The sequence below is a fragment of the Channa argus genome, chromosome 24 (genome assembly GCF_033026475.1).
Source record: "Channa argus isolate prfri chromosome 24, Channa argus male v1.0, whole genome shotgun sequence".
NCBI lineage: Eukaryota > Metazoa > Chordata > Actinopteri > Anabantiformes > Channidae > Channa > Channa argus.
This window is the reverse complement of record NC_090220.1, coordinates 2,141,175-2,169,034: the sequence shown is the minus strand read 5'-3', so window position 1 is coordinate 2,169,034 and position 27,860 is coordinate 2,141,175. Positions and strand designations below refer to the sequence as shown.

Sequence of the window (27,860 nt, the reverse complement as noted above, 5' to 3'; positions counted from 1 at the left end):
TTGAGTATGTAGTACCTTGTTTATTATTCACAGATTCATACTGAATAAAGTGTTTGACTTAAGTCTTTTATAAATCATTGGCTGGGTCGATTGCTTTGTGGTATGCGCGGTTTCTTTGAAGGTGGAAGAGGGAAGTTGTCCAGTTTCCGATTGCGGAGAACGTATCATCACGATCCATTTCTCCATCTTCCTCCAACCAGGCAGGAGATCAGCTTGCGGCTTGCCTTCACTGTAACTAAAGATTTTGCCGCTGGCACACATTCGGTCAGGTATTTGAAATCTTTTACAGCTCCTAATTACCATAAGTGCATTACTTTGGACGATTTTGTGCATGTTGGATTGTTGGGAAACTCATCACCTAACTATGTTGACGTGAACATAGCTCCTGTCAACAGCAAAAGAAACTGGGCCGCTGGCTGCGGCATTCCTCACTTTTGATGTTAGACAAAACGTTACTTACTGCTAAAATGCCACGAGTCAAGGCGAGCGGAATGTTTGGCTGATCGTAGTTATCCTACAGCAGGATTTATCGTTTGCTGTTATAAGCTAGCTTCAGCTAGCATAGCTTGTTGTAGTAACGTTTGCGGCAGTCAGTATATGGATGTATTTAGCATGCAGCATGCTAACGTTAGTTCCCGTTAGCACAGGGAGATTTGCTCGTTGTAGTTAATAATATTTGTATGTTAACTACCGTCATGTTTTAGTGTAGTCAAACGTTATTCGTTACTCTCAAAAGCAGATCAAATGTCACGCCTAATTTATTCCTATCGACTGATATTTTAAGAGATGGTTTAATACAGCAGCTAGCTATCGTTAACGATTCACGTTATAAAGCCTTAATTGGTGCTAACGTTACGAGCTATTAAGCTGTTTCTATTGGAAACCTAAAATATTAAGCTAATATCCATACAAACAAAGCCTTATTGTAAGTGCTCGTTTATGTATAACGTTACGTTGTAGCACCTTGTACTCTGTACTGAAAGTACAGTGCCCCTTTGGAGTTACACGAAGGATATTACGAACAGTATGTATGTGTTTATTTATTGTATTTGTTTATTCACGTCAATGCGTGACTAAATTTAAAAAGGTAAATGTTGCCACACCTGAACATTTCACCCGCACGGGATTTTTTTAAACATGTTATGTATTTTTGCTTTATCAGCCTCCGCTCATCTGAGACGACTTTTTACAGTATTCTGAAACCTCTCTGCATTTGTGAGGTTGGGGACTGATTTCGGGTAATAAGATCTGTTGGTGTTCAGGTTGATGATGGACGGCAGTGTCGTAAAGTCAGGCCACCTCGATGTGGAACCTGCTACGATGCCACATTCAAAGACAATGAGGTCTTCAGTACAAACCCCTTAATTGCACATATTTGTCCGTGTATATTTTTTTGCCAATCTTTCTAACCTTGAGGTCTGTAGAACTGTTATTCTGTATTTACATTCAGTCTGAATTTGAATGTTTAAACTGTACAGTTACAAATAGAATTGGTAATGAAAGAGCAAATGGATAATGTTGAACCAATGAGTACTGGAATGTTTATTGACCTACTGAGTGTTGTGAACATCGCTATAGCTGATTGTCACACACCCAATCGGGCAGGAATAGAAAAAAAACATAAGAATTTTAAATAAAATTGTCCTATTTCATTAAAGGCAAAAAAAATAAAAATAAAAACAATGCAATTGGAAATTGTTAACAGGAATTTTTATGCAAAAGGTGCCTACAGGATAAATCTGTATCTTCTATACAGACCTAAAGAACCACAATCATGACGGACTCCAAATATTTCACAACCAACAAAAAAGGTAGGTTATTTCCTTATTTTAGTCTATGTATTTAATCTTTAAACATTCAGTTTCTTTTAATTTCCACTTGTAGTAGTTTTAGGGGTAGGAGAACCTTTTCTGCCTTTGATTCTGTTACAGAATCTCAAAATGTACTACAACCACTTTCTTGTTATTCTTCTGCCAGGAGAGATCTTTGAACTGAAGGCAGAACTGAACAATGAGAAGAAGGAGAAGAGAAAAGAGGCAGTGAAGAAGGTCATTGCAGCCATGACCGTTGGCAAGGATGTCAGGTACAGTAGGAAACGTAAACTTGGAAATAAATAACGTAATTCTGTAAACTGTCCACCTACTCTAGTATGCCAAGCAAATCAAAACATCAGATTATTTATTACATTATTAGTTTGTTCACCATAGACTGATAGTGTGAATTACTCCAAAAGACAACAACAACGTTGTAGTGTTTTGGCAGTTAACATCTAAGTTAGTAGTAGATACAGTAACTTACAGTAACTAAGCTTTCCAGCTGTGTGTGATTTGTTTGGCAAATTAGCCAGTACAATAGAAGCATGTTCTCTGTGTGCCTGTGTGAATCTAAGTAGTCTAGATTGCTCCGACACTTTTAGCTTACTTGGTGCCCGTAGGTGTGTATTTGTGTGTGAATATTGTTTTTTGTGTATGTAGCCCTGTAGACTGGCGTCCTTTGTGAACCACATGATCCATAAAAAATTTGTCAAATTGGAAAACTCCGAAGAATTAGCTTTTTTCCACTTTCAGACTGTCAAACAAAATTTCAGAGAGAATATATTACCTTTGACCAAGTCTGTTTGCTTTGCTGTCAGTTCTTTGTTCCCAGATGTGGTCAACTGCATGCAGACTGACAACCTGGAGCTGAAGAAGCTGGTCTACCTCTACCTAATGAACTATGCCAAGAGTCAGCCTGATATGGCCATCATGGCTGTAAACAGCTTTGTCAAGGCAAGGCCTAAAATGAACTTGTTGTTAAGCTGTGCATGTAATATTAAGAACTGTGGGATCTGTACTGCATTGTTGATTTAGTTAGTGTGGACAACTAAGAGTTTGGGTGTAACCATATCTCTTCATAGGGTTTCCATAGGCCAGGGAAACTTAAGATGCGGTTCTAGACAAGAAAAGTCATGAATCCAGGGGCTAGTTCTTTAAAGTTATGGAATTTTTCCTTTCATTTACCATATGTTATTAAACTAAATCCACAACTGCTTTTTTATTATTTATTTTTTTTGTCTTTTAGGACTGCGAGGACCCCAACCCTCTGATCCGAGCTCTGGCTGTTCGCACCATGGGCTGCATCCGGGTTGACAAGATCACAGAGTACCTGTGTGAGCCACTGAGGAAGTGCCTGAAGGACGAGGACCCATATGTGCGGAAGACAGCCGCAGTTTGCGTGGCTAAACTTCATGACATCAATGCCCAAATGGTGGAGGACCAAGGCTTTCTGGACTCTCTGAGAGATCTCATTGCAGACTCCAATCCCATGGTTGGTGTCAGACTTCAGAATTTCATGTGATTTTTGCTTCAACAACATTTAGAGAAATAGAGGACAGTCAAACCGTTGAACCCAAATTCCTGTGTTCCTGAACTATATATTGCAGAAAAAAAAAATCCCAATGTTTTTTCCAATATCGTGCAGCCCTAGTTGCTACTCTTTATGCTTGATTATTGTTACTTGTAATGTAGGTTTGCTTTTAAATAGCATATAAACTTATAACTTATAACTTATATAAATAAAACAGGGCAATTATGTATTATTTATAGAGCATATCATTTATCGTAAATCAGGAAACTGTCGATCTATTCACAGAACACTTCTGTGTTTTAGGTTGTGGCCAATGCAGTTGCTGCTTTGTCAGAGATCAGCGAGTCTCACCCCAACAGCAACTTGCTAGATCTCAATCCCCAAAACATCAACAAGCTACTGACAGCCCTCAATGAGTGCACAGAGTGGGGACAGATCTTCATTCTGGACTGTCTGTCCAACTACAACCCAAAGGACGAGCGCGAGGCCCAAAGGTGTCAGTGATGTTGATGAAATATAATGCTTTTAAATGCAACCAGCTAATTTTATTTGACTAAATCTCACCTTTATCTGTTTTCCTTTCTTAAAGCATCTGTGAGCGTGTTACTCCCCGGCTGTCTCACGCCAACTCAGCTGTGGTGTTGTCAGCTGTCAAGGTGCTGATGAAGTTCTTAGAGCTACTGCCCAAGGACTCTGACTACTACAACACTTTGTTGAAAAAGTTAGCCCCACCACTGGTCACTTTGCTCTCAGGAGAGCCAGAGGTCCAGTATGTGGCTCTAAGGAACATTAACCTCATCGTCCAGAAAAGGTGTGTGATTCCAAACAACATAAATTGTTTTTTTAACTGTAGTCATCTTCATGTCCCTTCTACGTATGATATACTGTATTACTGTTTTGGGGTTCACAACATTCTAGCCTTATATTCTTTACAGTTTAGACAATCAACTAGCAAATTTAATAGAACCTAGCATCATAAGGGCTAATAACAGCCTGTAATGGAACAGTCGTAAGGATTATTTGCTGCTTTGAATGTCTAGTCTTCAAATAGAATATCACCCTCGCTTTTTCAGAAGTACTTCTGACAGTTCTGAGTATGGTTATACCCAAATTCCTTTCTCCTGTTGGTTCAAATGTTCCACCAGTTTAATGCATACTGTGTCACGTGTGCAGGCCTGAGATCCTGAAGCAGGAGATCAAGGTGTTCTTTGTCAAGTACAATGACCCTATCTATGTGAAACTGGAGAAATTAGACATCATGATTCGCTTGGCGTCTCAGGCCAACATCGCCCAGGTACCATAGTAACATTGTATAGAGAATAATATTTCTACATTGTGTTTATGCTGCAATGTGCTCTTTTATATATTTTTATATATATATAAAAATATGTGCATGGTGTTAATTTGTGTACATATATAGTTTATTTTACTCTGGCTCTTTTAGGTACTAGCTGAACTGAAGGAATATGCCACAGAGGTAGATGTTGACTTTGTGCGAAAGGCTGTACGAGCCATTGGACGCTGTGCCATCAAAGTGGAGGTAATAAATGCCATAATCATTCATTTTTGTGTTATGAGATCAAAGATGATGGAAAATTATGAATGTGAGTTCTAACTGCAACATCACTGGTCAGTGAAACTAAATGTGCGTTGTGTGTTATGACTTCTTTTCCTCTCAAGTAATGTTGACAGGGTATCTCTGTCCTGTTTTTTCTTTTTTTTTCCAGCAATCAGCTGAGCGCTGTGTGAGCACCCTGCTGGACCTGATTCAGACCAAGGTCAACTATGTGGTTCAGGAAGCTATTGTAGTCATCAGAGACATCTTCCGGAAGTACCCCAACAAGTATGTTTTCCAATGAACCACTTAGACCTGCTCTCTGATCATTACGTGCTGGTTATCTCGAACATTTGTCAGTGCAGGCTGAGGTTTGTTCCACACGAAGTATCATGTTGTTTATGTTATTTTAAGTTAGTTAATTTCGGGGAGTGCTCTGGTAGCCAACTGGTAACACCACATGTCACATAACTTGCCAAATTCAGAATATTTCCTGTCTCCCTCTCTGAAGTTTACTGTTTATAGACTCCCACACTGCCCCAAATATAATCTAAAAACTAAATCGTTAAGCTGTTGAAAGGTTTTCTTCTGACCATCAAGATACTGGTGTTCTGTAGATATGAAAGCATCATTGCCACACTGTGTGAGAATCTGGACTCTCTGGATGAGCCCGATGCTCGTGCTGCTATGATCTGGATTGTTGGCGAATATGCTGAGAGGATCGACAATGCTGACGAGTTGCTGGAGAGTTTCCTCGAGGGTTTCCATGATGAGAGCACTCAGGTGGGTTAAACGTTAAAGCCTGACAAACTAATTTTCTCTCAGAGGATTTTTTTTTGTTTACCAAAAAACAACAGTGTGTGCTTTGGTTTACAGGTCCAGCTCACGCTTCTGACTGCCATTGTCAAGCTGTTCCTTAAAAAGCCATCAGAGACTCAGGAGCTGGTGCAACAGGTCCTTAGCCTGGCAACTCAGGTGAGTGAAGTCCTTTTTATTATGAAGAAGTGTAAGCTTAGACTAGTTAGATGGATTTAGTAACTGCTCCATAATGTCCCCTCGTAATTTCTGTTTCTACAAAGTGCTATAAATACAGTATCTCTGCCTTGTAATTCCTGCAGAGAATAAATGCAGCATGTGTATCGCTCTTTCCCTTTTTGCAGGATTCTGACAATCCTGACTTGCGTGACAGGGGCTACATTTATTGGCGACTGTTGTCGACTGACCCTGTGACTGCCAAGGAGGTAGTGTTGTCAGAGAAGCCCCTGATCTCAGAGGAGACAGATCTGATTGAGCCCACCCTACTGGATGAGCTCATCTGCCACATTGGCTCCCTGGCCTCTGTCTATCACAAACCCCCTAGCGCCTTTGTAGAGGGCAGCCATGGAATCCACCGGAAACACCTTCCTGTCCAGCACAGCAGGTCAGACTCACAATATTTCTTCTTCTTAAATTTGACTCATTGACAGCTTCCTTATTTTGCAGCAAATAAAAATCACTGAGCCTGCTCTGCTAAAGGTCTCAAGTGAGATGAATATGGCTACAGACTCTGGCTGCTGAACAGTCCTGGTTTTAATTGATTTAACATCTGCTTTTGATACTATGGATCATAGAATTTTGATAAATCAGCATCCATCTGAACTAGTGTTTTCTGGGTCTGTCCTCCATTGTTTATCTTGTTACCCCAGTGATCGAACTTTCAATGTCGCTATTAACAACGACATGTCTGAAGTGGCTGTTCTGTCATGTGGAGTCCCACAGAGACCAGTTTTAGGTACAGCTTTATCCTTGTTGTACCTATTTCCTCTTAGCCAGAGTATTCATTCAGTGTTCTAAGAACGTGTCTTATCATTTTTATGCAGATGATTTATTTCTCCTTTAATGATTCAGAGTTTTAATTTCTTTATCGGTGTTGTTAAGAGTGCATGTCATTTATCAAGACCTGGCTAAACAATAACTACCTCCACATAAACGCTAACAAGACTGAAGTTCTAATCATTGCACCTGACAAAAAGATGGCTTTAATCAAACAGCACCTTAGTTTACTGGGCGCCTCTGTCCAGTCGAGCCTCAGAAACCTAGGTGTTGTGTTTGACCAGTCTGTGTCTCTCAATTGTCATTCAAGAACAGTTTTTATCAGTTGAGGAACATCTCTAAACCTTTTTTATTATGTATATGTGTTATTTTATGCCATATCATTTCACCTTGTAAAGCACTTGGTGATTTTACCGGTGAAAAGTGCTGTATAAATAAAGCTTACTTGTTTTTTGTTTAGTAATATATTGTGTATCATGTCACACAGAGCAGCATGAAAGACAAAGAGAAACCTGCTGTGAATGCAAATCCCTAGTTTAGATCTCAGGGTGTCATTTCTTTGACCTATTAAGCAATGTTATATGGCAGGAAAGCAGTTTTTGCACAAAATGTGGGATCAGGTTGGACTGAATACCACAAAGCCCCTTACAAATGATTTATAGCTAAAATAACAACAATCCAGTCCACATTCCATAGCTTATTTTATGCTCCACCAACTGTTCTGGACAACTGGTCATTGGCAAATACTCAGAGCATATTGGCCCATGTCTCATTTTCATAAAATAGAGAAGAAATATTTTGTGTGAAAGAGGATCCAGTGCTGCTCATAAACAGGAAATCTGATCTTTCACTTATATTAAATATTCACAGTCAAACTGAATTAAGCTTTTATAGTTTAGTTGACCCTCTGGCCACACCACATACTGTATTTTGTCCACATTTTTACTGTCCCAGTTCACCAGAGTAGCACTTGCACATTTCTGTGAGCAATGACAATGATTAATTTTCCTTACCGGTCTCCTGTTTTCTCCCATGGTAGCATTGATACGGGTGAGAGCCCAGTGAGTGGTGGGCCTGCAGCTGCCATGGACCAGCCACATGTGATTCCCAGCCAGGGTGATCTGTTGGGTGACCTGCTCAACCTGGACCTGGGCCCCCCAGTCAATGTTCCCCAGGTCTCCTCCATGCAAATGGGTGCAGTGGACCTTCTAGGTGGAGGCCTGGACAGTTTGGTGAGCTAAATCTCTCATGGACACATGAATACACCTATGGTTAATTTTGCTATAAAGGGGAAGCATTTGCACCCTGCACAAAATCATCTGCCGGTTCCATGGAATTTCTCAGAATTTTTTAAATATTAAAATATACATTTTTGACAAAACACAGTGCTTATGTGTTGTTTGTTTTAATGCACTTGTAATTTAAAGTGATAATCTTATTTGCATATTGGTTGCATCTATTGTTGTGTAAAATTTAATTCAGACGTGACTGGCCCCAAAAATGGTAAACTTATCCCCCAAATTGTTTTGATGTGTTTTAAAGTTTAGATAAAAATTTGGTACATTGACAAATGATTACTTATCCACTTTGAGTTGCTAAAATGAATGGACATCTTGATAATTTTAGATTTTAACGTCTGCTTTTAACGTTTCAGTTTCTAAAAAAGTCTCTCTTTTTTTTCTCTCTTCTCTCTTTCCTTGTTTTGTATGTTTGATCTGTATGTGATGTTTGGATGCTGTCTTTGGGGACCTCTCTTTTCTCCTATAGCTTGGGGGAGACCTGGGCGGAGGTGTGGGGGGAAGTCCAGCAGTAAGTCCAGCGTCTTCTGTTCAGCACCCTGCCTGCCTACATACTACATTTCACTGATCTCATTTACATTTTCTCTGTCATGGGGGATTTGGCTAATGACAGAATCTTGATATAGTTGAAATTGTGTTTCTCCTCACCATCACTGAAGAATTTAAAGTTTCTTTAATTGTGATTTCTGTAGATTGTCAAGTTACTGTCACACTAAGTGTGTCTGTATTTTTGTTGTGATTGGTTTAGGTGGGTCAGAACTTTATCCCGTCATCTGTCCCCAGTACTTTTGCTCCATCACCTACACCAGCACCTCCGGCTGTCAGCAGTGGCCTCAATGACTTGTTTGAGCTTTCCACAGGCATGGCCATCACTACTGGAGGCTATATAGCTCCTAAAGCAGTAAGTTCACTCAAATTGGATGTAGATCTTTATACAGTTAATCTTAACACCAAAAAACAAGCCAAGGGCAGTTGTGGCACAATTTGTAGAGGAGTCATCCTCAAATTCCAGAATTGGTGGTTTGATTCCTTGTCACATGTTGTCCTTGAAAAGAAACTGAAACTTTTGTTGTAGCACCATCATGTATGTGCAGCTGTTCCTTGCACAATGAATATATATTTAAAAAATTCTGATAATGATTTATTAGAGCCGGGTGGATATATTGAATTCAATTAAATCAAATCTAGATTACTCACACTGCTGTCACTTAAATGACAGTGCCAGCAGCTTCCTAGAGTTTCGACAGTAATGTCAGTTGTCTCCATTTCGTTGGAGATCCTGGCACGTCTGTTGACTTTGCTTGTCGAGAAGCTGGACTAGTGGCGGTCACAGCACATGACGACAACAAAATAAAACCAAAGAAATGTCCTGCTCTCTAAATAATCTGAAAGTGTCAGACATTTCAGCTCATCTCTCTTTTGCTTGCCTTTGTGCAGAAGCTTCACATTAAGAGAAATTAAAACACTGTCTCCATAGAAGCACCAGAACTTAGTCACCTGTTAGCAGCTGCGCAACGGTGGACTGGCTGCACAGACTGCGTTGTTGCATTCAGGGAAAGTACAGAGTGTAGGCAAGCTGTTTTTCAGCTGCTCCTAATATTATTCTTCATAATGTTTACAGTGTGGAAAAGACAACATCCTATCTATTAATTTCTTTTTTTTTTTAATCATTATTTGTCTTCAGGTCATGTACACAATATAAAAAAAAAATTATTAAAATCATAATTTGTCTAGAACACACAAAAAAAAATAGTTTTAAATTATTTATTTATTTATTTATTTTTGCCATATTGCCCAGCACGATCATGATCATAAGCATGATTCCCAAGTAGTCTATGCATTGTTTTGCATAACTTCTCCGAATCTCTAAAGCAGACTACAAGGTTAGAGTAACGCATAAACTCAGTGGACATATGGCTGTTTGAAATATACCAAAATAATATTATATACATTCTTTTAAACATGTTTTATAGAATTAGGTTTTTTTTAAGCTTAATCAGTTTTAATTTGCTCTTTATCCACACACGAAGACAGTTCTTTTTCTTTTTTAAATCTAACCACAACGTCCAACATTAGAAGGTAACAATGGATCATAGTACATACACAACATTATGATAACCTTTTCAGAGGGAGAATGCTTTTTTCCACATATTCTAGTCATTTTTTAGTTTCACTGACCAGCTCAGTGGGAAAACTGCTTATGTTGACATCTGAGATTACGTACATGTGGTTTAGAAGTATACAAAAAAATATTTAATTAGTTGATATAGTTACACTGGTACTTTTTTCCAGGTGTGGCTGCCAGCAGTGAAAGCCAAAGGACTGGAGATCTCTGGAACCTTTTCTCGCCGTCAGGGTCACATGTACATGGACATGACCTTTACTAACAAGGCACTGCAACACATGACCGACTTCGCTATTCAGTTCAACAAGAACAGGTCAGTGTGACGACTCACGGGAAATGTCACGTTTGCCACAATGTAAATCCGATGTAACATCTACCACGTACAGAAAGCCTCCAACTTTTGTTGTGTTTCCTGAATATAGTTTTGGAATGATCCCCACCAGTCCTCTGCCAGTTCACACTCCACTTATGCCAAGCCAGAGTATTGAAATCTCTTTGCCTCTCAACACCATTGGGCCAGTCATGAAGATGGACCCACTCAATAATCTGCAGGTACAGAAAGAGTCACTCACTAGCAGCAAGTACTAATGAACAAAAGTGCAACAAATTGGAAACTTACAGACCTAAATTTGATTTGAAGGCACTGTTCTCTCTAATCATCACTTGTACTTTCTGTGGTGTCTTTGCAGCGTTTTAACTAGCCCCCCTTTATAAGAAGCTCCTCGTCTAGTAGTGTTTTTGTAAGAGAGCTATCTGGCCGTTGTTACAGCCCACAGAATCAGTAATTTTGTCCCAATTTAAATTCTTAATGTTCGCTTGATGACTTGAATAGCTTAATCTGTAAAGAACTGATAATTCTAGAATGGTTGCCCATGTGCACTTCACAATAACGATGCTTAAATCAGTATATCAGCTCTACCAACAATCCTAACAATCAAACTGTGCACTGCCGTCAAGCTTAATCAGCCAGTGGTGATCAGTGTTGCTTAACTTAAAGACTTTGTCACTACATTTAGCCAGTTTTCAGACCCCTCTGTTGACTCCTTTTCAAAAGAAGCGACTTTTTCTATTGTAATTGAGACTTTTGGGGACTCTGACGTGAAAGCACGTATCTTTCTCACTCGTCTCAACGAGCAGTGGGTGCTACCGTTGGCCCCTACCATGTCCCCAGGCACTCACAGGTGGCCCAATCAAAATTATTTGATTGCTGTTGTCATGTCATATTTAAATTTGAGTTGGAATCAAGTGCTGAAATTCTCTTTTGTTTACACGTATACAGGTTGCTGTAAAGAACAATATTGATGTCTTCTACTTTAGCGTACTCATCCCTCTCAACATATTCTTTGTCGAAGATGGAAAAATGGGTATGACTGCCATCACATCATCACTGACTTGAAATAAAATCTTTCACTACCACAGAAGCAAGGATAAAATATTATCTGGAAAATAACATTCTTATGTCTTATTTTTAAGACAGAATACACCCAATTTAATTACCTGAAAAACATACTTGAGCATATCTGAAACCCAATAATTGTACTAAAGATCTAAATGTTGGATGTGACTGAAAACATAATTAAAATGTAATTACTAAATTGTTAATTTCCAAATGTAAATTCTATTAAATTTGTATTTATTACTATACTATTTTAATTCTCTCCATCTGTCTGAATGTACGTGATCTGCATTTTCCACATTGAATTCCTTGAATTTTGGCTAATTGTTAGCTCTGCATTGATCAACCATTTAGTTTTGGGATGTGTTTCTTTGCAGAAATCAGTTTTTGGCTTCACATTACTAATATTGTCCCACACCCCCTTCAGAGCGGCAGGTGTTCCTGGCTACTTGGAAAGACATCCCCAATGAGAATGAACTACAGTACCAGATAAAGGAGTGCCACCTAAATGCAGGTAACCAAGTTTGTGAACAAACTGCCCTCAGTTGCATAGCGGTTGTTATGTCATCTGACTTGACCTACATGCATAAATTTTTGTATTGTACGATTACATTATAAAGGGATTGTAAGGTATTGTATTATGATGACTAACTATTTGTACTGTGAGTATGGATATTTTTTATCACAGTGATGATGGCAAAGATGGCAAAATTCAAATGTCAAAACAGATCTGTAAATGTGGTGAGGTTGAAATTTAGTTTTTCTTATGCGGCAAAACCAATTTCAAATTTAAAGATGTGCTATGAATATAATATTTTTAAATATTCACTGCTTATTTAGCAGCTACCTGAAAGCAAATTACTTTGTGCTTAGATGTTTTATTTATCACTTTGTTATTGAACATGTGCTAAAGACAGGAAGAGAAAACAAGAAGAAATAGACAGTTCCATGTTATATGAAAACATCAAATTACAAATCTTTTGAAGTGCATATATAAACAAAAAAACACAAAGCAACACTCAAAGATCAGAGTGTCATTGTCATTGATATTTAAATATGTACTGTCAGATGACTGAGCCCAATAAGACTTAAAAAAAAATGTCATTGAAACTCTTGCTTGGACTGATAACCTCACTTGTCTTGTAACTCATCCGAACACTTTACATTTTTCTCCTGTGTTTTCTCTCTTCACCCACATGCCTGTCTGGGATTCTTCCATTTTGATTTCTCTTTACCCAAAGTACACTTTCATGATTGTGGCACTTTTAGTCTGGATAGATGATGGCTACCAACAAATGGTGGCTGTTCTACCAGGATCTAATGTTGTAGAATCAGGTTATTGAAATCTGGCATTATCCCAGTTCACAGTTCATTAAAATCCCTGTAGAGTAGATTTATTTTCTGATGTGCCCTTTGCCATAAGTAGCCTTTGCATTAGTTTACCTAGACATCAGTTTTCATAGTAGTAATAGTGACTGTGCCCACAGTAGTGCTTACAACATCTTGTGTTGTTTCTGCTTGTTCAGAAATTTGATTTATAGCACAAGGTGAGTTGATTTCCAAAAAGTAACCGTAATCTGGTCTTGCAGACACGGTATCTGGGAAGCTGCAGAATAACAACATCTACACCATTGCCAAGAGAAATGTAGAAGGCCAGGACATGCTGTATCAGTCCCTCAAGCTAACCAATGGCATCTGGATCTTGGCTGAACTTCGTATTCAGCCTGGCAACCCCAACTACACGGTAAAATATCAAAGTATTTGCAGACAGTCTTTCTGCAGTATTCTGGGAAAAGGGTGGGAAAAGTGGTATTCTGGCTTTCCCACCCTACTATGGGATTGCCAAAAGGTTTCCACCCATAATAAAGAATAAATGCCATGCAAATTATGCAAGTCAGTCATTACTGTTTACCCCTGTTGGGATCCTGTGTTCTTCAACTGCACAGTATAAGTACTGATTTAATGGACAGTTTGTATGAATTAAGTTGTCTGCCAATCTAATTGTGCTCTCTCTCTCGCTCTCTCTCTCTCTCTGCTTCTACAGCTGTCTTTAAAGTGTCGGGCACCTGAGGTTTCTCAGTACGTCTACCAGATGTATGATTCTGTGCTGAAAAACTGAGCTGCTCTAATGCTGAGCCTTCATCCTGGCAACAAAAACAGCAGTATTTGATTATTTTCTTTCACCTGTGGTTAACTGTCAAAACAAGGGAATTCTAGGGTCTGTTAGTGGAATATTTTACCTCTAAGAGATTAGAAAGTCATGTGTCATTGTACTATATTTCTGTATAACATACACAAGCTAAACATACAGCTGTTTTTTTTTTTATTTTGGCAGATGAAATCGTGATTGAATCCTGTTACTCAACTCCCACTATTATCTTTACCTCCCAGTAATAACATGTCCATTCCATCCTTAACCTTCTTAGAGTCTTAGTGTTATAAAGATGTAACTGATGATGAAACTGTTCTGAGTGGGGAAGAAAAATATCCCCAATGGCTCCATGAGGCCAATTTTATATGGTGTACAGCATGTGGCTTCTTTTGAATTTTGATTTATTTGTTTACTGGCTTAGTTCACATCCAGAATTATGCCATTGTTGATTCTTTTTCCTCTTTGTTTTGCTATTGTGTGAGAAGAGCTGAAAAGAATAATGTGTTTGTCAGAAGCTACTATGGTCTGTTCTACAGCATATTAGCCTTTTAGGGTTGTGGTTTACACTTGCTTCTAAAAAATCTTTATTTACCAGCACGTACAGGAAAGTTGGCCACATCCTGTGTATTGGTGTGATTTCTCTGTCAGTCTTTTAACAATAGACATTTTAAAAAGTAAATCATTAGACCATGTGAAAATTTGTTCTAGCATATTTGTTATTCTCACAAACGCATGTAAAAAATGCCAAATACCTCCAATGGTGCAGGAGTGAGATGTCTGGAGGCTGTTTTAAGTGCTGGGACACAAGCTCTCAGAACAGACACACAGGAAGCTTCTGACTGGCCAGTAACATACAATACATTTGTGGATTTAAATTCATGGGGCAAAATTGCCAGAGTGTCATCTTTTATGGCTTCAGTCACTAGCTCGGAACCACTACACAAACCACAGCAGCTATCGAGTAAATGTTCACACACCCGTGCCACTCCAATTCATCAATATTTGTTAATTATTTTCAAATTATTCTTTTCATAGTAGCCCTGTTCACTGCAACCACATTATTGTAAACAACTTTATACACTTGTAATGCCATTCCAATTGATTGTGCATCTACCTCTGTGTTTTTCCTTTTTTAATTGGGTTATTGTCATGGTAGCTTCAATGCTGTAGCGTTTTATAAATATTTTCAGCTTTGATTTTGATGCCAGTGTTGTATTACTAATCTTTATGCCATTGTTGTCCAGCCAGTTTCACAGGACCAAGCATTCATACCAATTAAATGAAAAGTTTGAATATAGCCTTTTAATGTTGGCATTGTGTGTTGGCTACAGAGCATTAGAGATCTTTCAGCCTAAGACACAGAGTTGCCCTAATAATACGTAGTGCAGTGATTGTGTAGTTTGTGTGAATCAATCATAATGTTTGGGTATTTGGCTTCTATTTGTTCGAGAGTAAGGCTTTTTTCAGAGTATTAATTGAAAAAACAACTGTCCTAACAACATGTCTCTATTGTAGATCTTGTATGTTTTTAAATAGCATTGTCTCCGCACTCCCACTTACAGTATATAACTAAACTGTCGCCAGCAGAATTTATAGAGAGAACTGTTATAGCTTCTTCTGAAATGGGATAGATCTAGTGTCATTGCTGTCTTGTTGTGAATGACTTGTTATTCTCGCTGTCACATGTCAATAAATTGCCAACTTAATGGTGTGTCAGTGAGTATTCAGCACCACACTTTTCATGATCATAAGCTTTTATCATTTTGGTGTCACAATTCAAAACCTGCTTCCAGAATTCACTAAAAAATTCCAAAATTAATATAAGAGGTGGTTACCTCCTATACTGCACTCCAAGTATGACTCCACAACCCACCATGACCTCAATAACAAACAGAGAGTAAAATTATCACCTGAAGACTTCGACTTAAAAACTGTGAATTATTATAACATTGTAAAAGTAGAATTCATTGCATTTTATGTACCTCATAAAATGGCCACTGTATATATCTCTTATTGATCAGATTATTCAGGGGTATGGGGTGAATTTTCATTCTTTTGCTGAGGTTACTCAGCTGTATGTGCCTGTGATTTTAATTGTGGAATAGATAAGCTTGAATCATTTGGACCAGTTTGACCTGGAAACCTGGAAATGTCTGAAAGTGCTCTGATAAGATTGAGATGTTTGTGGTCCGCTCAGCCAGAAACAGACATTTGACTCATCAGTTTATACAGTAGGTATCCTTCATAATTATGTTGTCTCCAACAAAGATAAAGATAAAAATCTTGCTGTTGTTTTTGACTTTGGTTGTCTCCTTTTATCATCACGTTAAGATCACCAATACTGCTCTCTTTTATTTATGATACGTTAAAAGTTAGATCCTTTTGTGCTTTACTGTCGCAGAAGCATTTGTAACATCGAGGGGCGATTGCGGCAATACAGGAGCACTGTCAGGTTTTCCATGTTCAAGCATTAAAAACCTCCAGATGGTCCAGAACACTGCGGAACAAGAACTAGTAAGTTTACTCATAATTCACTGCTCCTTGCATTACTCTATTGGCTTCCGTTATCGGTTAGATGTGAATTTAAGGGGCTTCTAGTGACATACAGATTAAAAAATGTCCGGGCACCAGCATATCTGACAGCTGTTGAATCCCCAAGGTTTCTTCTAGTGTCACAAAGTATGTTTGAGAACAGACCTAAGTGTAAACAGAGAGAGAGGGGATGTGATTGAATAAGTGAACTTTATTCTGAGACACGAGGGAAAGAACCAAATGACAAAAACACGGCGTGTCAACAGACAATAATGGGACTAAACTAGAATCTAGAAACGGGTACTAGGGAACTTTACAAAGGTGCAGATCAGAATACGAACAAAATACAGGACTATAGAATATAAACATGAATTAGGGCAGAAGGACTAATGTATCAGAAAACCTGACTTCAGAGAGTACAAATACATAAACTAGGGAACGGTGTGAAAAAGGGAGGGGAACCAAAGCATGGCACTGTGAGATATTAACAAATTTAATAAAGAACAGAATATCAAAGAGGCAAATTAAAAATCACTCCGGATAGGAGGACAGAAGCTCACTTGGTCTTAGAGAAATAATGATCCAAAATGCATCCAAAACATGAATCAGGGGGAAACTAAACATAAAGGGGGACTAGAATAACTAAGGACTATCAGACGTACGGGAAAGCAGAACGTAAAACGATTTAAAAAGTAACATAAAGATGGGCACCAATTGAGCAGATTATACACAAATGAAAAATCAAGGGCTACAAAATAAAAGATCGTGACATCTAGACTTTGATTATGATGTTTTTTCAGAGTTGAGAAAAGATCAACTAGTGGAAGGACCTTTTTATTTGAGCTTCTCTTCTTTGGAATAATTGTTCTGTTTAAACTAAAACCCTGTTCACCTAGGAATGTGTCAAATTCACTGCACATATGTTTTATTATTTTTGAGATGTTGGTTTTTAATATTAGATATATTTATTATTATTATTATTATTGTATATGTTTAGTTTGCTTTTGTTTTATCTATTGTCTTAAAATGTATTGTTTCGTTTTATTGTTGCTTGTTACTGATGTACAGGAGTTTGAGAGGCTTGTATGTCAAAGGTTATTATACTTGTAAATTGTACTTATAATTTAATGATACTCTCATCATCAACAAATACATGTAATGACTATAAAAATGTATCTTATCCTCAGAAGGCCCATAATTATGGAGGACGGTATTATGAGTCACACTCACAAACTCTTTCCGTGGGAAAACACCAAGTGTTTAGTAAAGAATTGTTTTCACCTGTTAAATATGATTAAAAAACTATGGTGCCCAGCTCTTCTGAATTAATCCAATCTCATGTCTTTTGCCTATTTATTATATATGTGTGTCTTTAGACAGATTATATTAATTATTTTAACTTACACCTACACTGACCAGCCTCATCAGTGTAACACTTTTAGTCGTGTGGTGGACACAAGCTGTTGTGCTGAGCAATTTGTTTACCTGCTCTTCTCCAACTGGGCATTTTCTGCTGTATCCACTACTGCCGGATGCACACAATGATGAGAAATTGTTCATTTTTAAAAATCTGTTATACTAACTTATATAGGGTAATGATTCCATGCTTGATGCACTGCAGATCCACATCACACAACAACTGCAATTCACCCCTGAATACATTTTATACCTGCAAACATTGAAGCTGCTTGTCTGGCTTGGACAGATATTACACCACATTACGTATGAATAAGTATAAGTACACAGACATAGCATGAAGTGTGACTGAAGAAGAACAGTAGAGAGACTTTAGAGATAATATACACACATTTTTGTATAAAAGCTCTTCATCCATTATCCTACGTCTCTTTTCCAAATGAAAATACAGTTAATCATCTAGCAAAACTGAAATATGAGGCGAATTCTAATAAGACAAAAGATTACAAACTAACTAAGTATTTTTTTTACATTAACCTTACAAATAACAAATCCTAACTTATATACGTGATGGGAGAGGAGTATTTGCCTCAACTGACCTTTATCACATTACATTTTCACAGTTGAATAATATTAATACGATCTCAGCTTCGTCCACACTGCCACAAATTTTAGATTTGTGTTTTTCCAGTATTCCACAACAATGGTGGTGTGTATTAAACCTGGACAGAACACATTTCAAAGCAGTTTAAAACCCTGTCTCATGTCAACATTGTATTTCACTCCAGGATTCCAATAGGCACATCTGACCACAAAACACCTGCTATTTTACTTATAGACAACATTATTATAAACCCACGGGTTTTTACATCTTTCCCATACTCCAGGAGAATGTGCAGAACCCCTCACTGGGTGATCTACGCAGCAGGTCAGTCTCCCACGTTCTGCGGTGTGTAGAATTTAAAATGATGAGCTTTCAAGTGCACTTATGGGAAGAGCAGGTAGGGGACCCAGTAGCCTGGGTGTTCCCAGGGAAACTGGTGTAACATGGTGGGTTGTCATGTTCAGAAGGAGATTCAATACTGTTGCTAGATGAGTCATCCAGGCTGGGATCCTGCAAACAGAATGATATTGACCCAAATCGATTGTCTGTTATACAAAGTTCATTGAGTATAAGAGTATTTATCATATGCTGTAGAGAAGATTTCTTGATGTGAACTTTGACGAGCCGGACAATCACTTACTACCAACAGAATGTTATAGGTTCACTCGGTGGGATTGTGAACTACCATGTGTTCAATGATTTAATGTGCAGGGGGAGATTAAATCATCATTTTGGAGTTTCTGCAATTAAAGATGCAGTTCATACAGAGTTTTAGGAGGCTGCTTGCTGTAGCTATTTGTCAGAGGCTAATCTGCATATTTTCATTTTGCGTGGAAAGATTGCATGTTCCCAACCATGTTGGCGTATGGTAATTTTATGTATGAGCAGTTTGATTTGGACAGAGCCTGTAGAGCTTAGTCAGAACATCACAGCGTCCAGAGAATGCTGTTTCTTCACATTTCTACTTTTGCTACCTTTTACAAGTAACAGAGAGCAATGGAGTCATGGTCGTGATGAGAAGATACCTTTTGCTGCAGAATGTAAAGTGAAGTTACTGCATTTATTCCATTAGGCTGTGTCAATTTTGGAAGTGCATCCCCTGCAGAAAAGCATAAAACAATTGACTGTCACTCATTTGCATCGTTTGAGGTTTTAATCTGGATTATTTTAGTCACATCTTACTTTATCTGATCATTTTTGTATTAACTTTTAGCTACATTCAGTGCAATAAAAATTCAGCATACCTGTATGATTGATTAGTGAGCGATGAGGGTGTTGAAACCTAGAGAGAGGCTTTCTAGGTGTATGTCTTGGCCTAACAAAGGCAAAATGGTATCAGTGCAATAAATGTGTTTTAATATTTATTTGCACTTTACTTTAAAAGACTGATAATGATTATTACTTTTTGGAAGGTGTCCAACAGGCACATACTGTTACCAAGGTGATAAGAAGAAAAATGCCTCCAGTGGAAAGGATGATATAGAGGGAACTCCTTCCTGGTATGATATGCAAGATTACAATCAGTGCACATTAACAGCAAACAGAACATTGTTAAATATACACAATTTTGTACAGAGATATGTGAGACCTGGCACAAAGGTATATGAATGGTACAAAATGTAAATTACTGGTCTTGTTATATGTAGCCATAATAAATGTGATGATTCCCTTATTTCCTGGCACTACCAGGTTGACACTTTTGGTAACTGTAAGCTGCTGATTTATGATCAAGTGCCAATATGAGGACGGCATTTTTTGACTGCACATTGTTCATGTGAGTGACTCAATACCTGCCAACGGTTTTATATTGTTTGATAGATGGGGGTCATGCACCAAGGAATTAGTGCAATGCAGAAATATAAAACTGAATGTCTGCATATAAAATTCTGGGAGTTTTAAAGAAATACATTAATACATTTGTAACCTAACGATGTCCTTTAACCTTTTGTATAGCATTGTAAAAAAAAAAGTATTGGGATTTTTATCACCATCATCATAAGTTGTTTTTAGTGCTATTACTACAACCTTGGCTCCGGGCTAAGCAAAACGAAAGAGGACGAAAGCTGAATAAACCACATTTTAAATGTATGAAATTATACTCCAACAACGAACAAACAAGATGATGGAGGGAGACTCTACTCCTGCAAAGGTCTGCTAGCTGAAAAAGAGGGGGAGAGGGCTGCCAATTGATAGAGGGCAGGTACAAAGTTATACACAGGGCATAATTAGCAAATGTTAGCATACTAATTTTCCAAAAATATGATACTTCAATGGTTTTAAAATAAAACTGACCCAAATCCTGTCATTACGTTTTGCACAGTGGTGTGAGCCACAACCTGTCTTTGACTGACTTTCTTATTTATTCTTTCTTAGTTTTGCCTTTATGGGTGCAGGCATCAAACCCTAAATCTTCTTATATTTACAAAATACAGTGCAACAGGTTGGTCATAAAGAATGCTGAAAATAATTTCTTTGTATTTTTGGCAGGTAAATAAAGGTTTAAGTGAAGTGACAAATCAAAACAAAACAAAAAGATTTTAGTTTTATTTAATTTAAGTAAAAGACCCAGTCAGTTTTTTGGAAATTATGTTTGCATTGTTAAATACTATAAGCGAAAGCTTTGTCTAGTAAAGAAAGTTGGATTTGTGTGTTCCATGGTTATCTGGCACTTGTTATCAGTAAATAAGACAGTATCACATACTGTAGACAGTTAGTCTGATAGGCAGGCTTGTTGCATTGCCCACAGGATTCTCCACTGTGCAGCTGTAGATATCATCATCTTTCATCAACACCCGCTTTATGGTGAAGATCTTTTGGTCAGGTGATAATATATATCTCGTCTCATTGGTCAGTGGCTTTCCACCTTTGAACCATCTGTATGTAGTCCTGGTTCCATTTTCATGAGAGCAGTTGAGGATGACGTTTTCGCTGAGCTCTAGTACTGACGAAGCCTCCATATGGATGTAAGGCCTGGATATAGGTTCTGGGTATAGATAACAGTCTATGCATTAGATTTAACATGTAACTACCCCATCCCTCAAAACAGAACATGAAAAATGACATTCTGTTCTCCTTTCGGAAAACAAAACAATTACTTCAACAGCCCAGGAGGAACACAAAACTAGTATTCTTCTTACTTTGAATTCTTTAATCTGATTGAATCAAGGGCATAAATTTGGTCTCAACATCGGTAGGGACAGTGAATAACCTGTCTCACAGCAGCTGCACATGGCACGTTTCGATAAAATACACATCGCTAATTTGCTTTGAGACCACAGTAACTCATGCACTCGTGCATGTGCATAATGTAACTGAATAGACAGCAATTAGACAGAGTCTGTTTCCCTCCATCCTCCTCTCCTGCAGTTTTTAACATTACAATATTTTCTCCATCACAGCAAAAATTAAAGTGATCAGCCACAACTTGTCCACAGTAACTACAACTGTAGAAACTCTGTTAATGTTCACTGAAGATAAATAGATACATAGAAACTTTCTTTCAGTATTACCCAGCATCCCCTTATAACTATAGACTTACTCTTTATTGCTTCCTATTTAGATGTTTCTGTTAATTTTTTCTCTTCCCATTTTGGTTATTAAAATGAATTATTTTGTATTTTGAACACAACGTATAAAGTGTTAAGATCCTTAGTTTGTAGAAAGAGATACCATGACTGTGGCTGCAATTAAGACGAAACAAGTGCAGCTACTGACCTAACTTCCTTTCTACTAGTCAACCAACCAGAATGTGGCAAAATAATCTGATAACAGATGCTACAGTTTAACACGTAATGCAGTAAATTTACAATGTGTGTTTGTAATTTGATATGGAGGGTACAGCCTGACCCATTACTTCTACAGATCCAGTTTAGTCATTTTGTGTTTAAGACTTCATGAATAATTATATTTAGGTTGAAATATTTGGAAAATGAATAACATTTGAGTGATAGCCCCCCTCCGACTATTTAAAAAGTGCTATAAACAGAACTCTTCAACCACTTTCTATCATGTTCTATGTTGCACTTGCATCTCATGAGGTAAAAACACTCTTCTCAAAACACTTTGTAACTCAATTGTAAATCGCTTTGGATACAAGTTTCAGCAAAATAAATAAATAAATGTGAATGTAAACATTTTATATTAATAAATTGTAAAATGCTCCTAAAATGCTTTTTGAACATTTTTATGGGACCATCTGGTATTGAATAACATTCTCCGCAGTGGTGTAGGATGAAAAGGTCAACCTGCACAGATTGGCATCTCTGGAATGCTGTATCTTCTTCCTACTCAAGACACAGGTGACCCTCCCTCAGGCTTATGCATAACCCAGGCTGATGCCATTCTTCCACCATTATATACAGTACTAAACTACAGTACAATGTTGCATATTAGTATATATATTGTCCTCTAAAAGCTAGAAATTGAAGATCTGTCCCTGCTGGAGAGGTTATTGAGGTAAGTGTGGGCCACAAGACATCTAAAGATACAGAGTAGTGTTTTTTACAGGAAGTTGGTTGCGTAAATCTTCCTATTATTAGTAGAAATGAAAGACTCGATAAACAAAGAAGCTGGGATCAATTCATGCCTCTCTTAATTATAACTATGCCATGAACACTTTAATGTCCACAAAAGTTATCAACAGTATTGTCAGCAACTGTTAGCATAATGAGCTGGATGTTAAATTATTTTAGTAATTGTAATTGTAAAAGTAACTTCATCAGTCGTTAAACTTGGGACTTAAGTGTCCTTCCATAAGTAAGGAATTTAATTATCGTACCCTTATGTTATGTTACAGAATCACAAATCTTGTCCTCCTACCGTCCACAGTGAGTGTAATGCTGCTTTCTCCTGGAAAGATGTCATCTGTGATGGAGATCTCCACATCATAGGTTCCATCATCAGAGAGTCTCAGGTTGTGGAGAAGCAGTGTCCCATTTTCAAATACCATGATACGGTCACGATACTCAGGTCTCGGGGTTCCAATTATCTCAGTTCCAATTGACTGGACAACTGTGATAGACTTTTCCCTCCTTAGCTGCCATTTGATGACTGGCAGGTCAAGGCTTAAACTACTGTATTGGACAGACAGAAGGGCCTCATGGCCTACTTTACCTCGGATGAGAGTATTGGGGATAGTCATATTCACTGCCAGGACTTCACCTGCAGAGAGACACACAAGACACATGTCTGCATTTGATATTCTTTCTCATGTAGAAACAATCTTCCGCAGCACCTCAGAAAGTTAAAGGTTATTGCAGTGAGATGTACATCACTCTTTCTACATTTCTACTGAACTATACTGCATTTCCAGTGAGTACATTATTTTTCATGTTGTAATGTTGTTGTATTACATCGTAATTTAATATCTTGGTTTCATGCTTTTTATGCGTATTATTTTACCTTCAAAAACACAACTGTGATAGAATCTATAGTCTAAACAAAGTCTGGTCAATCATAAAAAAAAGTGAATCTAGTTAAATTCCTTTAATATGAATTTGAATAAATTATTTGAATTTAATTAAATACATCTGAGTTTGATATTTTAGCTGTATCTTGACCATAAAGCACAATATGAATGTAATTTCCAGGGATGCTGGGCTGTCTGCTGTTATACCTTTATGATTAATCACCATTGGTTGTTGAACATATTTCAAAATTTAAAAAATTATCTTCACTCATTGGGGGTGTACACATTACACCCTATCACTGCTGTAAATTAGAGCCTCTTTACATGATAGATCTACGTTACCATGGTAAAAGCTGTCAGCCCAACAAAAGTGGAGATTGTTTGATCAAATTTCCTTCTTGGCAGTTAATGAAAAGAGCACGGGGGCCAATCCAGATGCCATACTAGCTTTGCACAAACAGAGCAGCTCAGTGACTCTGCTGCTGCCCAGGACAATAACAAGACAGTGATGAGGCACAACCACAACTGAAAATGACTTAACATCTGAAAACACTGTCTTATTACTTAGCACAAGTGGACACAAGACTGTAAAAGCACCCACACAGTCTGATGCAAATCCAATACCACAACAACAAGTGCTCTCTTTGTGAGGACTGTAATGCTTGGTTTACAGAGAGTCATCAGTCTAACAATCTATTTTCTAATGTCGTAGTTTATGATAACATTGAACATTAAACGTGTTGAGACATCATGCAAAACACTTACCACAAGTCTTTGGTCCTAATATATTGTGTAAAGCTCTGCGTATGCTCTATTTCTATTTATATGCAGAACTAAAGTTTAAGTTTTGTTTTTGGCATATTCCTACAACCCTCAGCTAGTATAGTAGATAACTTGCAAGTGTAAATTATACTGAAAATATGCATGTGTATTTCTACGATATTCTGAGGTTTAAAACATTGCAACATTGTTGAGCAACAATTCGTCAGTAAGGAGAAAATAATTGATTTTTGTTGTTGTAGTTGTAGATATTGTTTGATTCCCTAAAGTCAAAAACGGCAATCAGATAGTTAAGCAAGATAATTATTTGCTATATCGTAAACTATTTGTGACCTTAATTGTTACCTAATCGTTACGTTTATTTCTAACCATGCACATGAAAATGTAGATAGTTGTTCTACATCATCTATTTAAAGTAGCAGAACATCAGCCTGACGAGACATACTGCAGCTTAAAAGCCTTCTCAATCCAATTTTAACATAAAAACCAACATACCTGACTTAAAGAAACCGAGAAACATGAGAAATATCATCTGAGAAATGATTTTGTCGTTTGAAGGGGCCTCCTTCTCTTCCTTCATCTTGGGTCTCAGTTTATGCTGGTTGTTTTCCTTCCAGACAACCAGCATAAATTATGACTCTGGGCAGGACAGAGGACACAGATAGTCATTCAGGCCCTGCTGGGACTGAGTACATGTTGTTCTAAAAAGCTGCTGTACAACGAGGACAAAAGTCTATGTGTATAGATATGTACTTTGTAGTTAGATCTACTAAAAAACTAACTAATAAATAAAATCAAATAAAACTATTATTCTATTATTATATCATAATGCAATGTGGCGGCTTATTGCATTCACAACAGAACAAAAAATTTAGAGACCTTATCTCGTAATCACGAGATTTCTTTGGGGAATGCAATACCCCGGTGTAGTAATGTAGAATATTTATATCTATGAAAAACTGAAAAACAGAACTACAAGTAAACGTCCACTTTCACAAACCGGAAACCGATCTGTCTGTTAAAGAGTGAAGCCTCCTCACAGGCGTAGACGATCTTTGGTACAAAGATGGCAGCATGCATGTGAATGTCATGGCATTCACTATTATCTGAATCTGCTTATTTTGGCTGCGATTCGTAACTTGTTAAAGCTGACATGTAAATTACAGATTGCAGAATTGTGCTTGGATTTGCTTCAGTCCGTTAAGAATCGGTAAGATAACGACTGAACTTGTCATCTGACTAGCTCCCATGTTAGCATTTTAGCTAACCAGCTTCAGACGGAATCACGATGGACCCTGACCAACAACTGAGAAATGTAATGTTAAGTCACATTCGTATTCAGAGGCATTTGGCAGACTTGCAAATAAACGCTATGTAATGAATAAATGTTTTTCTTACAGCTGCGCGATTTTCTTCTTGTTTACAACCGCATGACTGAAATCTGCTTCCAGAGATGCACCAGCAACTTCAACTACAGAAACCTCACCATGGACGAGGTACGAGAATAGAAAATAACCTGTCAGCTAGATGTGCAGATGCATTATGCACATACATACAGCTGTAACGTGATTTTTGGTTTGATTATTTGTTTGTTTGACTGATCACCTTGCACCAAACCATGGCTCAAATAACGGAATTTTGACTTTAATCCGTATGATTACCACATATAGTAATTACCCACGTATCACCTCTGATTGTTTTATGTTCAGGAGCGCTGCGTGGACAACTGTGCAGGGAAGCTGATTCGCTCTAACCACCGTCTGATGGGCACCTATGTGCAGCTGATGCCTCGGATGGTGCAACGCCGGATGGAGGAGATGGAGAGCAAGGCTGCAGCGAATGCCAAGGCAGCAGAAGATGCTGCTTCTGCATCTGCGGGGTCTCCTGCAACAGAGGCCTCACCAGCATCTCAGACTCTCATCGCTTCATCCCCACCCCCACCTCCACAGATACCTGGACTGTTAGAATCCAGTGTGAAATCTGAAGCCCATGGCTCCGTTTTAAAGTCAGAAGCAGTAGACATTTGTAATGAGCGAGATGCTGCTGTATCCAAATCCACCGAGGTCAGAATGTCGGCTGCAACACCACTCACACCTGCAAGGGAACCAGTAAATCCCTCTGTGTTTAATAAAGCTGACAGTTGACCATGTTACACAGCATGATTTTCTCAAATAGTGTCTGGATGTTTATGCCCTCTAAAAAAAAAAACCTTATCTATAGTGTTTTAATCCAATAAGACCCTGTCAGATTAATAGAGAGCCCCAGAGGTTCATGTTGGTGTGTGTGGGGTGATCACACTTTATTAATATGGCCTTCGCTCCCACCATGAGCTGGTTCCCATGAATGTGATGTTTTCTGTGTTGGTCACACGAGTATGTGGTTATTAAAGAATATAAAGTAAAATATTGAACAATTTTTGTATATATAATCATTTTTATAACTTCCTGGCAACAGTTTTAATGTAAGTATATACAAATTCTTTGTTTTGTAAATCTTTAAGCTTTCCCTATCTGAGAAAAATTGGCAATTTGAAGGGCTCACATTCACTTGTGACAGGCACTAATGTTATTTTAAACTTTTGATTTTTTTAACTTATAAACAGAAAAAAAGAAAATAATCTTGGATCTCTGCCTTTAGTGCCCATTGATCTGTAATAGGCTTTATGATTATCAGCAAAAACAAAATAAAATAATTCTAACACCGTGTGTTTGTGTAGGCATTAAGGATCAATCCCCAGCTTGCATTGTGGAGGCCTGACCATATTTGAACTTCTGTATGCACTTGTCCAGGGTTAGGAGGGCTTGTGACACAATAAATGCTAAAAATAAGATAATATTTAATAACTTAAATTAGTTTGTATCTTTTTTTTCTTCAAAAAGCTACAGTGACAAAATGTTATTTCCGGTTTTAAAAAAGTTGAAGACCACCCTGTTGCCAGCTGTCACAGCATCTTAAGGTTGGGGCGTATTCCACATGCTCTCACTGTTATGGGCGTGAATTCAGTTCGTGGCCTTCATCTTATCATCGACTCTTTCTCCTCCCATTTCCTGTCTTTGCACTGTACACGTTATGTACCGTCTAATCCTGCAGCAAAGGATGATAAGAGATCCTAAAACAACATTCCTTGTGGCTTTAATTGTAGAGCACAATCTTTGAGATCTTCATCAGCTTTGCTGTCAGCCAATAGCTGTGCCTATTAGGACTTATAAGATGGTTTCCTTTAGCCTAAGTATGAACATTGTTATTTAAATCACTGATTTTCCTGTTTGGATAATATGCTAATGCAATAGTATGTTTAGGTGCACTGTTGCTGTAAAGTTAGAGCTGATGAGATAAACGGTGTCTGTCAGGAAACGGCTAGTAGAAGAAAACGTATTTGGTCATTTCACAGTGGCACGTGAAATAAGTATTATTCTTTTTCAAAATGTTTTCCGCAAT

At 37.9% G+C, this 27,860-nt stretch overlaps 3 protein-coding genes across 5 annotated transcripts; 2 read left to right on the top strand and 1 right to left on the bottom strand.

Moving 5' to 3' along the window:
• The first annotated feature begins 128 nt into the window (after positions 1-128).
• Positions 129-15,389, top strand: ap2b1 (adaptor related protein complex 2 subunit beta 1). 3 transcript variants are annotated; one of them, XM_067494112.1, is made up of 23 exons: positions 212-269; positions 1,263-1,343; positions 1,757-1,811; positions 1,978-2,083; positions 2,633-2,768; positions 3,061-3,306; positions 3,649-3,839; positions 3,935-4,156; positions 4,519-4,639; positions 4,790-4,885; positions 5,073-5,188; positions 5,518-5,683; positions 5,777-5,875; positions 6,061-6,320; positions 7,752-7,944; positions 8,480-8,521; positions 8,759-8,911; positions 10,303-10,448; positions 10,558-10,687; positions 11,415-11,499; positions 11,959-12,045; positions 13,121-13,275; positions 13,576-15,389. In XM_067494112.1, exons 3-23 carry the CDS (start codon positions 1,775-1,777, stop codon positions 13,648-13,650), a joined length of 2,862 nt encoding a protein of 953 aa, XP_067350213.1. In that variant the 5' UTR covers positions 212-269; positions 1,263-1,343; positions 1,757-1,774; the 3' UTR covers positions 13,651-15,389. The 3 variants fall into 3 exon arrangements, with proteins under 3 accessions (XP_067350211.1, XP_067350212.1, XP_067350213.1); XM_067494110.1 differs by lacking the exon at positions 1,263-1,343 and having other exon boundaries at positions 129-269; XM_067494111.1 differs by lacking the exon at positions 1,263-1,343 and having other exon boundaries at positions 168-264.
• A 1,435-nt stretch (positions 15,390-16,824) lies between these two features.
• On the bottom strand, positions 16,825-25,022 carry hepacamb (hepatic and glial cell adhesion molecule b). The gene is made up of 7 exons (XM_067494116.1): positions 24,918-25,022; positions 23,054-23,395; positions 20,937-21,218; positions 19,638-19,731; positions 19,480-19,550; positions 19,261-19,334; positions 16,825-18,745 (listed from the first exon to the last, which is right to left on the bottom strand). Exons 1-7 carry the CDS (start codon positions 25,000-25,002, stop codon positions 18,608-18,610), a joined length of 1,086 nt encoding a protein of 361 aa, XP_067350217.1. The 5' UTR covers positions 25,003-25,022; the 3' UTR covers positions 16,825-18,607.
• A 433-nt stretch (positions 25,023-25,455) lies between these two features.
• Positions 25,456-27,127, top strand: timm10b (translocase of inner mitochondrial membrane 10 homolog B (yeast)). Its single transcript, XM_067494109.1, has 3 exons — positions 25,456-25,737; positions 25,823-25,918; positions 26,132-27,127. The coding sequence occupies exons 1-3, from the start codon at positions 25,711-25,713 to the stop codon at positions 26,564-26,566; spliced, it is 558 nt and encodes a 185-aa protein (XP_067350210.1). The 5' UTR covers positions 25,456-25,710; the 3' UTR covers positions 26,567-27,127.
• Positions 27,128-27,860: the final 733 nt, after the last annotated feature.